This window comes from Notolabrus celidotus, chromosome 1 (genome assembly GCF_009762535.1).
Source record: "Notolabrus celidotus isolate fNotCel1 chromosome 1, fNotCel1.pri, whole genome shotgun sequence".
Lineage (NCBI taxonomy): Eukaryota > Metazoa > Chordata > Actinopteri > Labriformes > Labridae > Notolabrus > Notolabrus celidotus.
The window spans coordinates 22,975,902-22,989,542 of record NC_048272.1 but is presented as its reverse complement, the minus strand read 5'-3'; the positions used below and the strand labels follow the sequence as shown (position 1 = coordinate 22,989,542).

The following is a 13,641-nucleotide window of genomic DNA, read 5'->3' as shown; positions in this document are numbered from 1 at the left end:
AAACTGACTCGCACGAGGAGGACTACAAATATGACTGTGATAACAAGAGGAGGCATTCAACAGACATCTCTTTAAGCGAGAGTAACTGGAAACGAAGTTCAGTCCAATAACAAAGCAGCAGTCATGGCTCAAGGTAAGATACACCGTCACTCTGTTATTTTATTAAGGTATTTTAAATCAATGCAAGGTTCAAATAAAAAATATAATCCGCTTTTTATTTAACGTGGATACGTGGCTTATGTTTAATAACTTGCTACATTTATTGAGGCAACATTGTCATTCTTCTTCTTACAGAGTATTTTGCTTTGATTTTTTCTTCCTACCATTTTCCAATAAGGTGTTTTGTGTAAATGTTAAAATTTGAACATACTTTCATAGCTGTCTTAATATTAAATGTATTTACAATTAATTATTTTTTTTGCACGGTAATGTGCATCTACTCACTGACATAAGATGTATTGACCAGGACAGGCAAACTTTCAATAAGTCTTGTACACTTGTGTGACTAACCATGCTGAACACATAAACTTTGAGTTATTACAGCCTGCACATGCCTTCACACTGCAACCTGGCTTTGTTGCTGCAAGAGTGACTGTGAAGTAAGCTTACACCAGAGATCTAAAGACACGTGCATGTAAAAAATGCTTGACCCTCATGTTTGAGAAGATGATTGTTGCTCCTGAGGCCTTTGACACATATAAAAACAGCTGAGAGCAGCTGGAGCCTCCAGTAGTAAACTGCTGCTTACTTTATAAGCACACAAGGCACCTTTCAAACAGCCTTTGTAGAGGCATTCAGTCTGACCAAAGCAGTAGTACATCAAGGTTTGCATTATATCACCACTAAAGAATTGCAGTTGTATGTGTACAGATTCTGTGCAGCAGTTAAAAATAAAAGTAAAAGGTTGTTTTATATTATACTCTATGATAGTAAAGGCCCACAGTTTTCACATTCAGATACTGTATTTAATGGGATAAATCTGTGCTTGAACAGAGAATTCTAACCAAGTACAGAAAGCATTTGCAATTTCATATGTTTAGTGTTTGTCATCACAGAATGTAAGACTTTTGCAAGAGCTGCTTCACACAATGCACAAATTCAAAACTGTGCAATAACATGATATTATCCATTTGACATGCAAAAAGCGCTTTGATGAAAAGTGTCCCCCATGTACGTGTGAAGTCAGCATGGGTGTTACCTACAGGACTGAGAACTCCTTTCACTTCTTAATAGAGTTTGTTTATTTATTTTTCCAATGGATTAAAGTGGTGTTTACTTGTACTGGCTTCAAGCCGCATGTAAACAGCTAGATTTTATTTAGATTTCCTTAAAAGGCTAGTGCTGTCTTCAGTGCTGTTTACTGAGACAATCCTCTGCTGTGTGGGTCCTGGTCAGAAGGCTGGCCTTAGTGGCCTGCAGTGTAGGCGTGCACAGTATGTATGTAAGGGTTAGTGAGAAATGCAGGGTCAAAGCTGAGGAATCTCTGCCCATCCATCTTCTATTAGGGGGTTTTGGAGTTATATAACACATTAGAGTCAACTATAGTAAAATGTATTAAGTTGGCTTTTTCCGCACAAATGCACACCATCATCTGTATTATAACTGCTTCACTTTAAATAGCACAATCTGTTAGACTTCAGTCTGTGAAAAAAAAAGTATAAATTAGTTATATTGGTGTCACTTTTGCAGCCAAAAGAGGCCCCCAACATGCTGCAGAAAAGATGATGTCAATTTCCCATTGCAGCATTTGTGTTTTTGCCATCAGTTCCATATGGTGTTACTCCATAATTGTTTTCAGATTCTATAAGCTCAAGAACATTTTATTGGACTAGAGAATTTTATGAAGCATGTTTCTTTTCAAAGTGAAAAAGTGAGAAAAAAGGTGTTCCTTAGACCCATTTATTGTATTATTAGCACTGTGAAATAGCAGCTGTGCTCCTATTATCTTTAGACTGATCAAATGTGAGCTAAATCACTGTCTAACTTTCCTCAGACTAAACAGCAAGACCTTTATAGTTCTCTGATTACAGACGGCAGATGTCCAAGAATAGGTAACGATATCATCATTAAGGCATTTGCCCCAATTAGTAACACCAACATGCGTGAAAGAAGGAACAGAGCTTGGGCCAAGGTCACTAAAAGATCAGAGAAATTCAGATGAATGGTCCTTCATGGACTTCATGTAAAACAGCAGGAAGACTTTGCAGCTTAGTCTTTGTTTTCCTAGTCAAGCCAAGCCTTGACACCAGCACCTCATGGTCTCCAGGGCTTTTTTAAAGAACATGTCATGGAGCAGCCCAGACACTTGTTCATGCAGCAGCACCACTATGGGTGCATTGTTAAGGGGGTCCCTCATTTTTCCTACTAACAGGAAATCAGAGGGTGGGATTCTCTTAGTCACAACTTGCCCAGGAGAGAAGGTGTGGTTGTGTGTTTGCACTCTTCACAGGGAGTGACTGTCTGTGTTTGCCTCCTGTTGAATCCATAAAGAAACTTATATGAAATAAAAATATCTTACAGTTAATGACTGTGCATGCTTACAGTTTTTTCCACATAATTTGTAATAGCTTCCGAGAATAAATAGCAAAAAAAAGAAAGTAAACAAATGTGAGGGTTTTTTTTTTTTAGTACTGGAAAAAGAAGTTAATATAAAACATGGTTTGGGCTAACTAGCTAGGAAAGAACTTTTACAATTTACAATATACACATTCATAGCCACAACATAAAGAAAACTAGACTGAAGTCAACCACATATTGCTTGGTAGTTCATTGTAATTGTGTGGTTTTAATATCCTGTGTCTTACACACCATAAGTTTTACAGTGTGCACTACACCAAGACACTGTTGTGATATTTAAAGTACCTCACAAACACATACACTAAGGTTCTGTTAAATTCACTTGCAAAGAGGAATATGCTGGGTGGGCTTGAAATATATGTACATTTACAGATTTTGGTGCAGTGTGATACTCTCTAATTGCTTTGTAACGTTTTATGCATACAGTATGTTGTTATAAACCACAAGAGCTCTTGACAAATTGGCTATTTAAAAAAAAACTGTACCTTTTTACTGGTAATTTGAATTTTCTTCTAAGCTAAAGCCTTTTTGAAGTTATGGAATATGTATAGTGAGTGGGTTGTAATGGCTGATCGAAACCCCCGACAAGGTGACCAGAACAATGCTCACTATACATTATCCTGATAATTACAGGGCTATTTACTTAAGACAATTTTGATTTTACATGAAACATTGATGTAGAAATAGTTTCATTGATGTAAAAAATAATCTTTCTGTTTAAAATAGTCAATTTCAGTCACAGTTTAAGCTGCATGAACATTTTCACAGTGAAGTAAAAGAAGATGAACAGGACTGCATCAATCAGAACATCACTTGAATGAGTTTTACTACTTCTTTAGTCTGAGACAGTGTCTGTTCTTTTTGTCATCTCTTAAACGCCCTGAGAAATTAGTCCACTCATTCATATCAACCCGGTTAGATTATTGCAACTCACTGTACACAGGTCTATCCAAACACTCCATAGGACGGCTCCAACTCATCCAGAACACAGCAGCTAGAATCCTGACACATACAAGAAAATATGACCAGATCAACCCCAGTTCTCAAAACACTTCACTGGCTCCCCGTTCAATACAGAATCCATTTCAAAATCCTATTATTAGTCCATAAAGCACTCAATGGTTCAGCTCCCCAGTACACCTCTGACTTGCTCACAGTGTATAACCCGACCAGGATCCTGAGGTCAGCAGACAAGACTTTTAAATGTATCCAGGGTCAAATCAAAGTCCGGTGAAGGGGCCTTTAGTTACTGTGGTCCATCTTTTTGGAACAAACTGCCTGCTGACCTCAGGTCCATCACAACTGTCTCCATTTTAAAAAAAGACTTAAAACATATTTATTTTCTGAAGCGTATGAATGACATAATGACTGTTGTGACTGGATACATGTGCAGCAACAATTGCTGTTGGTTTGATTGCTGTGTCTGATGTATGTTGGGTGTATCTATTGTTTTTCTGTTTTTATTTATTCTATTTGGAAAAATGTTTTTATGTTTTTAATTATCCATATAGAGCACATTGAACTTAAGTGTAGTGAAATGTGCTTTATAAATAAATTTGCTATTGCTATTGCTATTAAACACACCCATATCCCATAGCATGTTCTGTTAAGTGTTAACTTATTGCGCTATCTTCACTTATAGATTTATCTGACTCATAGCCAACAGCTTTTTTTTTTTATTACTTTAACCTCTGATGCATTTTCTTTGCTGTTTTTGTCTCCTTTCTTTGTTTTCCCAACGTCATATTAAGTTGACTTCCTTTGTTGCATTGATGAGTAAAGTTAGTCTACCAGAGGCTGTGATCAGACTGCATCCCTAGCAGTAGTGTGGCCTTTATACCAACGGTGTGCTATCAGAAAATAACAGAGCAGTGTTGTGGAGTAATGACTAATCAAGGTTAAGCCATGTCAATAAAAACAGCTAATATGTTCTCAGTCCATAATATAAGGATTGCTCTTCAATAAATTGAAGGATAATTGATAGTTACAAGTTTGAAGCTGAATTTGTAAAATCCACTCTCATCTTTAAAGGTCTGAACATTGAACGCTGGAATCTGGAATGCGAGTTCAACAACATGGACCACCGCACTGATCTGAACGGTGTGGATAGCCTGATTGTGAGGAGAGGACAGCCATTCACAATCAGCCTGTACCTTTGCTCCGGAGACTACCAACCAGAATTCAGCACTCTTGAATGCACTGCAGAAACAGGTACTTCATGTTTATAAGTTTCTTTACTTCTATTATGTAGAATTTTTGGACCAGCTGAATTGGAGCTTAATAACTTACTTTGTAATGATCTTTATGGACATGTCTGATGGAATAATGGACTTTGGGCTTTTGACCTTTGCGCTTTGCACTTCAATCAAACTGTTGGAAAAGTAGATGAGCTCAACTGTCCTGATATGAAAAACGAGTGTCATTATGATGCAGGGAGGTTAAGAAAATATTGTGCTTGCTTCCTCTTAACACGGAAGTTAAGGTCATTCTTCTGGAAACTACTGTTAGTGTCCTGACATTATTTTCTTTTTTATTTCAAAGATGAGAGGACAAAAGAGCGATAATGGTGGTGGGAAGGAAATGAAAGTCATTATCACTTTGTTTGGTGGAGTGTGATACTACTGCTTGATTTTTACAAAAAGCATACTTATAGTGGGTGTGTACAATATTTTGTCTGCTTTTCCATTTAACTCTAGCTTCTCCCTTTTTTTTGTTGGTGTAAATGGTCTTCACTGTTCTTGTTTGAATCCACAGATACTGTCATAGTACATCTGCCTTCAGAAAACCATTGAAAAACATCTGTATCATCTTCTCTGTTTATATTTGTATATACTTCTTATGCTGAACATGATAAGACAGCTGTTCCTTGCACTGATATTCAACTGTTTGAACAGGAAAAGTTGCTCGCCAACAGGAAAGCATGTGTATAACGATAGATAACATTATCAACCCTATAAGAGTCACAGTTGGGGTTTTTTTTGTGGTTTTTATATGACCCTTAATCCCGCCCAGTGAGAAGGAAGGGAGCAAACCTACTGGTCTTTGTTTAGATGGCCATGCAGGGAAGAAGATGTTAAAGAATTTTCTCTGTTAACTAAAGTGAATAGTTTCCGCAACTCACTGGAATTCACATCTGTTTGAAGGTTGCTTTAAGGGTTTTGAGTCTGAATCAGTTTGGTCATAATAAGGCACCATTACACAGCTGATGCATGAGACGAGATTCCAGAGATGTTTAAGCTAAATTTGGGCCCAATCATCGAAAGAATAGAAATGTGCTCTGTGACTTTTCATTAACCTGACACAAATGTTCACAGAGATCTTTTCCCACATGAAGTCGTCAGACTCAAACCAAATTCACTGTCACATGCAGGTCCACAGCCCTCTGAGAAATACAGCACCAGGGTATCCTTTGGTCTCTCAGCCCACATTGACACTTCCCGCTGGAGTGCTGCGATCACCAGCCCCCCTGGTGACATGGTGGCCCTGTCTGTCTGCTCTCCCCCTGATGCACCCATAGGCCGCTACACTCTGACTCTGGGGAGATCAGGGAGGGTTGAATTTATCCTGCTCTTTAACCCCTGGTGCCCAGGTGAGTAAACAGACCATACATCAAGCTGTCATGCTAACCCTAACCGTAACCCTGGGGATCAAGTGTGGCGATCTTAAGCTATTTAGTGCTTTGATGATCAAGTTTCATTCAGCAGACAGTTTATGACAGGGGCTATTCAGGAGCTATGCCGAAGAGCTTATATGGGAGTGGAGGTATTTAAGTATAATTGTAGAATTGTAATATATGTGATGTTTTAGCATTTTAGAACGTGGGATTATTGTTACATGAGCAGCCGGCTAGCATAGTTAGGCATTGTGACTAGAAAAAGATACCCCTGCTCAGAGTAAAATTCACATAATTCATCTACTGGTACCCCTTTCAAAGTTTGAAAATGACAAGTTGTGCTTGTATTATGGATTATTTGAGTTTTTTCCTGACATGGAGTAAACAGTCCACAACGTTTAGTCACCTTATAAAATGTTAACTAGTGAACTTAAAAGTGTCTGCTAACCTTTGAACAGAGTCAGGCCAGCTGCTTGCCTGTGTCCAGTTTCCATGCTAAGCTTTGCTAACTGGCTTCTGGCATTAGCTTTGTAATGAACATGCAGGTATGAGAGCAATTTGACATAACTAGAGAGCAGTTAGAAGACTGAATATGTTCATAATGGAAATAATAACTCCCTCAGTTGCAGGGTGAGAATATTTGTGTTTTAGTTTCCAAGAAATCAGGGAAATTGCTGTACCAGTTATGTTCCACTTCGGACTTTTATCCATTGTTCTGTTTGTGATATCTCTTGGCAACAGGTGATGCAGTATACATGGACAATGAGCAGAGTTTGGCAGAATATGTCTTATCTCAGGATGGAATCATATTTCAGGGCAGCTACAAATATCCCATATCAACTGCATGGAACTTTGGCCAGGTACCAACACCAACACTATAGCTGTCAGCACAGCCTCATCCAACACATATACTGTAATGTACCAGAGGAGCCAATATTGTCCAGAATTAGGGAGTTTGATTCACATTTATTCTGATAACAGGACGATGAACAGATGATCAAGTGATTTATGAAGCTTTACATAACCCGAACATGCAGTCAATTCTGACTTTTTCACACTGAAATTATCTGACAGTGGAAAGATACAGAGAAAGGAGTGTTCGAGACCTCTCTGTGATATCTGATATGGTTTGATTAGCCTGGCATTAGAGGTGCATAGCTTCTTCAGCTGTTGAGCTTTACAGTGCTGCATAACTACACATCTCATCTGCAAAGTCTTAGCACCTGTTTTCACTGACATATTTTAGGGTTTACTTTTGATTAATTTTTCACCTCTGTCTCTGCAACTGTCAACCAATCATCAGAAGTGCTTTTTTCATACAGTTTGAAAGTGGAATCCTGGATGTGTGTCTAAGGATTCTGGATATGAATCCTAAATGCCTGAGGAATCCTGGCAAAGACTGCTCAGGGAGAAGAAATCCCATCTATGTCTCCAGAGTGCTCAGTGCCATGGTAAGTCATGCTAGTGTATAGCCTCTGTATTCACTGTATCCACCCTCTGTTATGAAAGAAAAGGTTTACAAAGAGGTTTATGTTTGTGGGATGCCAGTGACATTGCATATGACATCCATGAGTTTACATATGTAGTCAGAAGTAAACAAATGTCCTGCATTCCTTTCTTTTGCCTGTCAGGTGAATTGTAATGATGACAAAGGCGTGATACTGGGAAAGTGGACAGATGGCTATGAGGGCGGTGTCAGCCCCATGTTCTGGAAGGGCAGTGTGGAGATTCTGCGCAACTGGGACACACAAGCCTGTCAGCCTGTTCGCTACGGACAGTGCTGGGTGTTTGCTGCAGTGGCCTGTACAAGTGAGATAGCAAGCAGTGGAGCTTTGTAGCCTATCACTGGAAAACACACTTGATATGCCTCAAACAAACAAACAAAGCACAGCCTTATATTTGCACACACACTATTATGTTACACATTTTGCTCTTCCTCTAAGTAACACAATACTTGTGTAACTAATTTTTATACCCTGTTAGTTTCTAGAGCCCTCGGCATACCCTGCAGAGTCATCACCAACTATTTGTCAGCCCACGACAGCAACAACAACCTGGTGATTGAACGCTACATTAATGAAAACGGAGACCTTGTTCAATCCAGAGAGATGATATGGTATGTTCTGTGTGTCTTATTCTACAACTGCAGGCAGGGCTGTGTAGGATGATCTTTTTTGTTATGTCTTGACATAATTCAAGTTGAACTGAATTGTTAAATGTTGTCCTGTTGTGTCTGCATGTGTCTTCTTTAATATTTCCTTATTGCTGCTTCCTGATTGTCTTGCTCCATGTATTTTATGTCCATGGCCACTTTCTTAAAGATGGTCATAGCATGTACTTATGTAGCTTTTAGTCATTGTTAATCGTATTGTGCTATTTGTACTTTTCTTTTCTTCTCTTTTTTGTTTGTTTGTTTGTTTGTGTTTGGTTTCTCCTCTACCTTCTTATTTTGATCTTATTTTACTCTATTTTATCTTTGTTTAATCTTGATCTTTTTAGGGAGCCCTTTCAACATCTGGCAAGGGACTACGGATGTAAACTAGCCTTTTGGCTAATTCTGGCATATTTACAGAAGTGTTAATTAATATGCATGGTCCTTTCAAATAATACATAAATAAATAAAAAAAAAAGTGTAAACTGAAATACATTAAAAGGAGCAATATTTGAGCAAAATTGTGAGGACTACTATGAATTCCTTAAAAGAGAGAACAGGACTCTTTAAAAATGTTTTAAAGACATGTTTCATTAATAGGAGGAGCATTTATCCTAAACCCTAAATATGTCATTATGATCACAGATGAAATACAAGATCTCTCAGTCTAGCTTCGAAATGTCTTTATACTGTGAAGTGCAGGAATCCAGCTGATGAGGTGTAATGTGTTTGTAGGAATTATCACTGTTGGGTAGAGGGCTGGATGACCAGGCCTGACCTTAAACCTGAATTTAATGGCTGGCAGGCAAGTGACCCAACACCTCAGGAGAAAAGTGAAGGTAACAAACACCTAAGCCAATGAACCATTAAGGAACCTCCTGACACATGTAGATATAATATACCAGATTATCTATTTTCTATTTTTCTATTAGGAGTGTACTGCTGTGGCCCTGTTCCTGTCAGAGCCATAAAGGAGGGCGAGCTCACGTTCAAGTATGACGCCCCGTTTGTCTATGCTGAGGTCAACGCTGACGTCCTCACCACAATGAAGAAAAAAGATGGCAGCACCTCAAAAGTCACAACCACTACGGTGGTGGGCCAGAAGATCAGCACAAAGAAAGTGGGCAGCGATACCAGAGAGGACATCACTCATCTGTACAAGTATCCCGAAGGTAGAGTGCAAACTACACTTAACATCCCTGGAAAAGGTCCTTAACTATTAGACTTGTGCAGGAAGGCTTTTGTTTCAAACTAACTGGCGTGTCATTGGACAGAATCTTCTTGTACCCTAAACAGCTTTTATTGTGTCTATTTACTTTTATCATGTTTTACCCTATACTACATTTGTGTCATAGCCTTTGCCATCATGTGGTAGATGTGAGTTGCAACAAAATACAGTTCTGCATAAAATATGAGACTGAAAAATAACATGGCTATATTAATTTATGAAAACCATGGAAAATTATAGTATGTGTCCTTTCTGCTGTGTGAGTTTTTTCATTTCTTCCTCACTGACTTATTTAAGGCAATGAGGTACATAAAGTAAATTCTTCCTACCTGCCTTTAAGAAGGGCAGGTGTACATTCTTTTACTGATAAAATTTATGTTATGTGTTTCAAAGCGTGGGGCGCTGGTGGCCTAGTGATTCAAGCGCCCTACGTATAGAGGGTATAGTCCTCATCGCAGAGGTCGCCGGTTCAACTCCCAGCCGGTCAACCATTTCCTGCATGTCCTCCCCCACTCTCTACTCCCCACATTTCCTGTCTCTCTTCAGCTGTCCTATCATTAATGGCAAAGAAAAGCCCAAAAAAACATAACTTAAAAATATTTCAAAGCAGACATGATGACAGTGCATGATTTTATTGCATTCATATTTCCAGGCTCAGATGAGGAGCGGGAGGCGTTCAAGAAGGCAAACCATCAAAACAAGCTGCTTCAGGAGCAGCAGCAGAATCAAGGCCTACACCTCACCATCAAAGTCACATCAGACATGAGGAAGGGCTGCGACTTTGACGTGTTTGCTGTGGTGACCAACAACACACAAAGTGAGAAGAAGTGTCGCCTGGCGTTTGGGTCCCGTGCCATGTCCTATAATGGGGTCCTTGGAGAGAACTGTGGTTTTAAAGATCTTCTCAATGTTGAAGTCTCACCTGGAGCAGGTGAGCCGAGTCCCTATCTAGTATTGAAATATTAATGCTTTTTCTGTAGTTTTACTGTAAGTATTTGATTCTTTCTGCGTGTTCCTCTAGAGAAACGAGTTCCACTGCGGCTGAACTACTCAAAGTATGGTGGTGTGCTCACTGAGGACAATCTAATCCGGCTGGCAGCGCTTCTGTTGGATTACAGTGCCAGAGAGCATATACTGGCAGTGAGAAACATTGTGCTGGAGAACCCTGAAATCAAAGTCAGAGTGAGTACAAAGATCTACCACGAGGGATGTAGACTTAACAGAGAGATAACACCATGAAATGCTCTCCTGACAACCTTGTGGCTCCATATGCAAATTTCAAGTAAAGACAGGCCTTGAATGTTTATCACATCTGTAAAAAAAAAAAAAAAATTATAAAAAATCAAGCCAGTTTGTCTCTATCACTGCCTACTGTATGTATAAACATAACTTGAGTGTGTTAAGATAAGTGTGTTGTATTTACTGTGAGACTTTTATGGATTATCACACTGAGATGTTTGTGCTCTGCAGATCCTGGGTGAACCAAAGGAGAATCGCAAGCTGGCTGCTGAGATCACCCTGAAAAATCCTCTACCAGAATCGCTGGAGGATTGCTGCTTCAGCATCGAGGGGGCCAATCTCACTGGGGGACATGCTATCTCTGAGAGGTTGTATGATTCCCTCCTTATTCAGCTACAAATTGTTTCTCTTTATTCATACAAACCTGCAACAGAGCAGTCTTAAATACAACACTGACAAACAGCTTAAACTGTCTTCTTTTGAGATATAAACATGTTAGCAGAATCAGATAGTCATCAAAACTACTTTTGGGTAATAAAAAGACACATCAAAAACATTAAGAAATTAGCTTTTTCACTGACAAAAGCTGAGCTTTTTGGGGGACTTTTATAAACCCACCGACTGTGTAATGGAAATGTTTAATTCAGACTGACTTTTAATCTTTTACATCGTTGCTGTAAAGCAGAAAATCAATGCTATCAGTCACCCCTTACATCTGTCAGTGGTGTTTCTAAAATTTTAACCAATGAAAGTAATAAAAAAGCTTGCAACTGAATCCTATGAAGAGTTTATTCATTTGAAAACACAGTTTTTTTTATTTCCTGTAAAGTAGTGGTTGTGGAGGTATGAGGTCCATGCCTGACAGCGACACTATGTGGTACATGGTGTTCTGATTTGTGCCCTGGCCTTTGTTCAGCCTCTAGCTGCCTGTCTGGATGTGCTGCTGTTTAGTCAGGACATGAGTCTGCTGGCCAGTGCTATTTAACAAAGTGAAGAAAATATTTAAACGTATTTATCTATACTTCAACATTCTGATCTCTGCTCCTCGAACACTGCAGCTCCTGAAAAAGCAAACGCTATCATGATTCCTCTGTCAGTGGTAATAGATTGTGTAAACATTTATACAATCAGAAGAGAGGTTACGACCTCAGAGTGTTTTTACCAAATGTAATATTAAATATTTACCTTACAGGGTGGACTCCTCAGTGGGACCAGGGGAAGATGCCAAGGTGAAAATCTACTTCACACCCAACCACTTTGGGATGAGAAAGCTGATGGTTGACTTCGACAGCAACAAGTTGTGTCATGTCAAGGGCTACAGAAATGTCATTATCGGAAAATAATGTGTTCAGTGCCTTTGCGGTGTAATATAGCACAGTATTTGTACTCTTTCCCTGGAAACTGTTACTGTTCAGCCATCTAAAAAACATCTTTCTTTTGCACAGATTTGTTTAATTAAATGTTTTTCATACAATTATTCACTGTACATTACTTATAGCTACATGTACTGTATATCTGTGCATTTAGAAAGCCACATATATTCATAAGATGAGACCTGCGAACACTACTCGTTAACACAAAAGTAATCAGAGCATGCAAAACTTTTACACAGAAAATGAACTGTTGCTTTTCACAATCTTTATTACTGATTACTATTTAGTACAATGTACTATTATGTTATATTTTTTCACTTCTTTTAATAAAATGTTGTCACAAATTATTTTTGTTTTTTAAGACTTACCAACCTTGCTGCACACTCAACCTTAAGAACTTCATGCCAACCACTTGTGGGCTGTTTTCACTAAAATGTAGAGTATGTCATACCTAAGTGCAGGGGTGTCAAACTCATTTCAGTTAAGGGGTCACACACAGCCCAAGTTGATCTGAAGTGGGCCGGACCAGTAAAATCATAACATAACCTATAAATAACGACAACTTTACATTTTTCCCTTTGATTTAGTGCAAAATAGTACAAGTATGTGCTGAAAATGTAATCAACTATCTTTCTACAAAAACAGTTCTCCATGATGAGTCTCATAGTGGGGCAGAACATTTTACTCTTTAAGCACTGAAACCTGCTGCAAACACACCAAACAAGTTATCAATTCACCTGACACAGAGTGTAATTTTTACTGCAAAAGAACAGAGAGATTATAATAATGAAGAAGGTAAAGTTGGCTATCCTGGACCCCTCAGCTCCGGAAGGAACTGTTTGCTTGCTGGACAGTGTTGTATGCAGGGGTGTTGTGCTAGTGTTAGTAGTTAGTGGATCATCTTATAGTGCTCTAAAAAGACTTAATGAATCTCAACCGGATTATGCAAACAGCAAGTAATCTATTTTCTCACTTTGAGAAAAAAGTCCCGGGAAAAAGTGCTGTTCAGGTGTGCTCCATCAGCACTATGATTGTATGCGACCCTCAGAGGACAAATTTAAAATAGTAGTTACTTTTATTGAAAATTTGCAGTTAATGTCTAATCTGTAATTTTTTCGCTTTGCAAAGTCGTTCCGTGGGCCGGATTGCAACCTCTGGCGGGCCGGTTTTGGCCCGCGGGCCGCATGTTTGACACCCCTGCCTTAGTGTGTATATTTGTTGCTCTTTGAAGAGAAGATGTTAGGCACCATAGATATTTGTGTGCCTGTCTTCACCAAATCCCTTCATACATATTGGCATAGTAACAATATAAGGTATTCATTTTAAATGGCTTTCAGTGTCAAACTTTACGTCTTCTTTCACCTGGGACAGGTGTAACATTTTTTTTAACACTCTGTGAATCTGGTTGGATCCTATTATGAAATCAACAGGGTTCCCACTGTTTTCCAGAGATCATTTT

At 38.9% G+C, this 13,641-nt stretch overlaps 1 protein-coding gene across 1 annotated transcript; it reads left to right on the top strand.

Moving 5' to 3' along the window:
* Nucleotides 1-28: 28 nt before the first annotated feature.
* tgm2b (transglutaminase 2b) lies at nucleotides 29-12,529 on the top strand. Its single transcript, XM_034695425.1, has 13 exons — nucleotides 29-133; nucleotides 4,609-4,788; nucleotides 5,948-6,166; nucleotides 6,932-7,050; nucleotides 7,513-7,641; nucleotides 7,822-7,999; nucleotides 8,174-8,306; nucleotides 9,078-9,181; nucleotides 9,275-9,514; nucleotides 10,223-10,501; nucleotides 10,592-10,752; nucleotides 11,041-11,177; nucleotides 12,002-12,529. Exons 1-13 carry the CDS (start codon nucleotides 124-126, stop codon nucleotides 12,150-12,152), a joined length of 2,040 nt encoding a protein of 679 aa, XP_034551316.1. The 5' UTR covers nucleotides 29-123; the 3' UTR covers nucleotides 12,153-12,529.
* The last annotated feature ends 1,112 nt before the right edge of the window (nucleotides 12,530-13,641 follow it).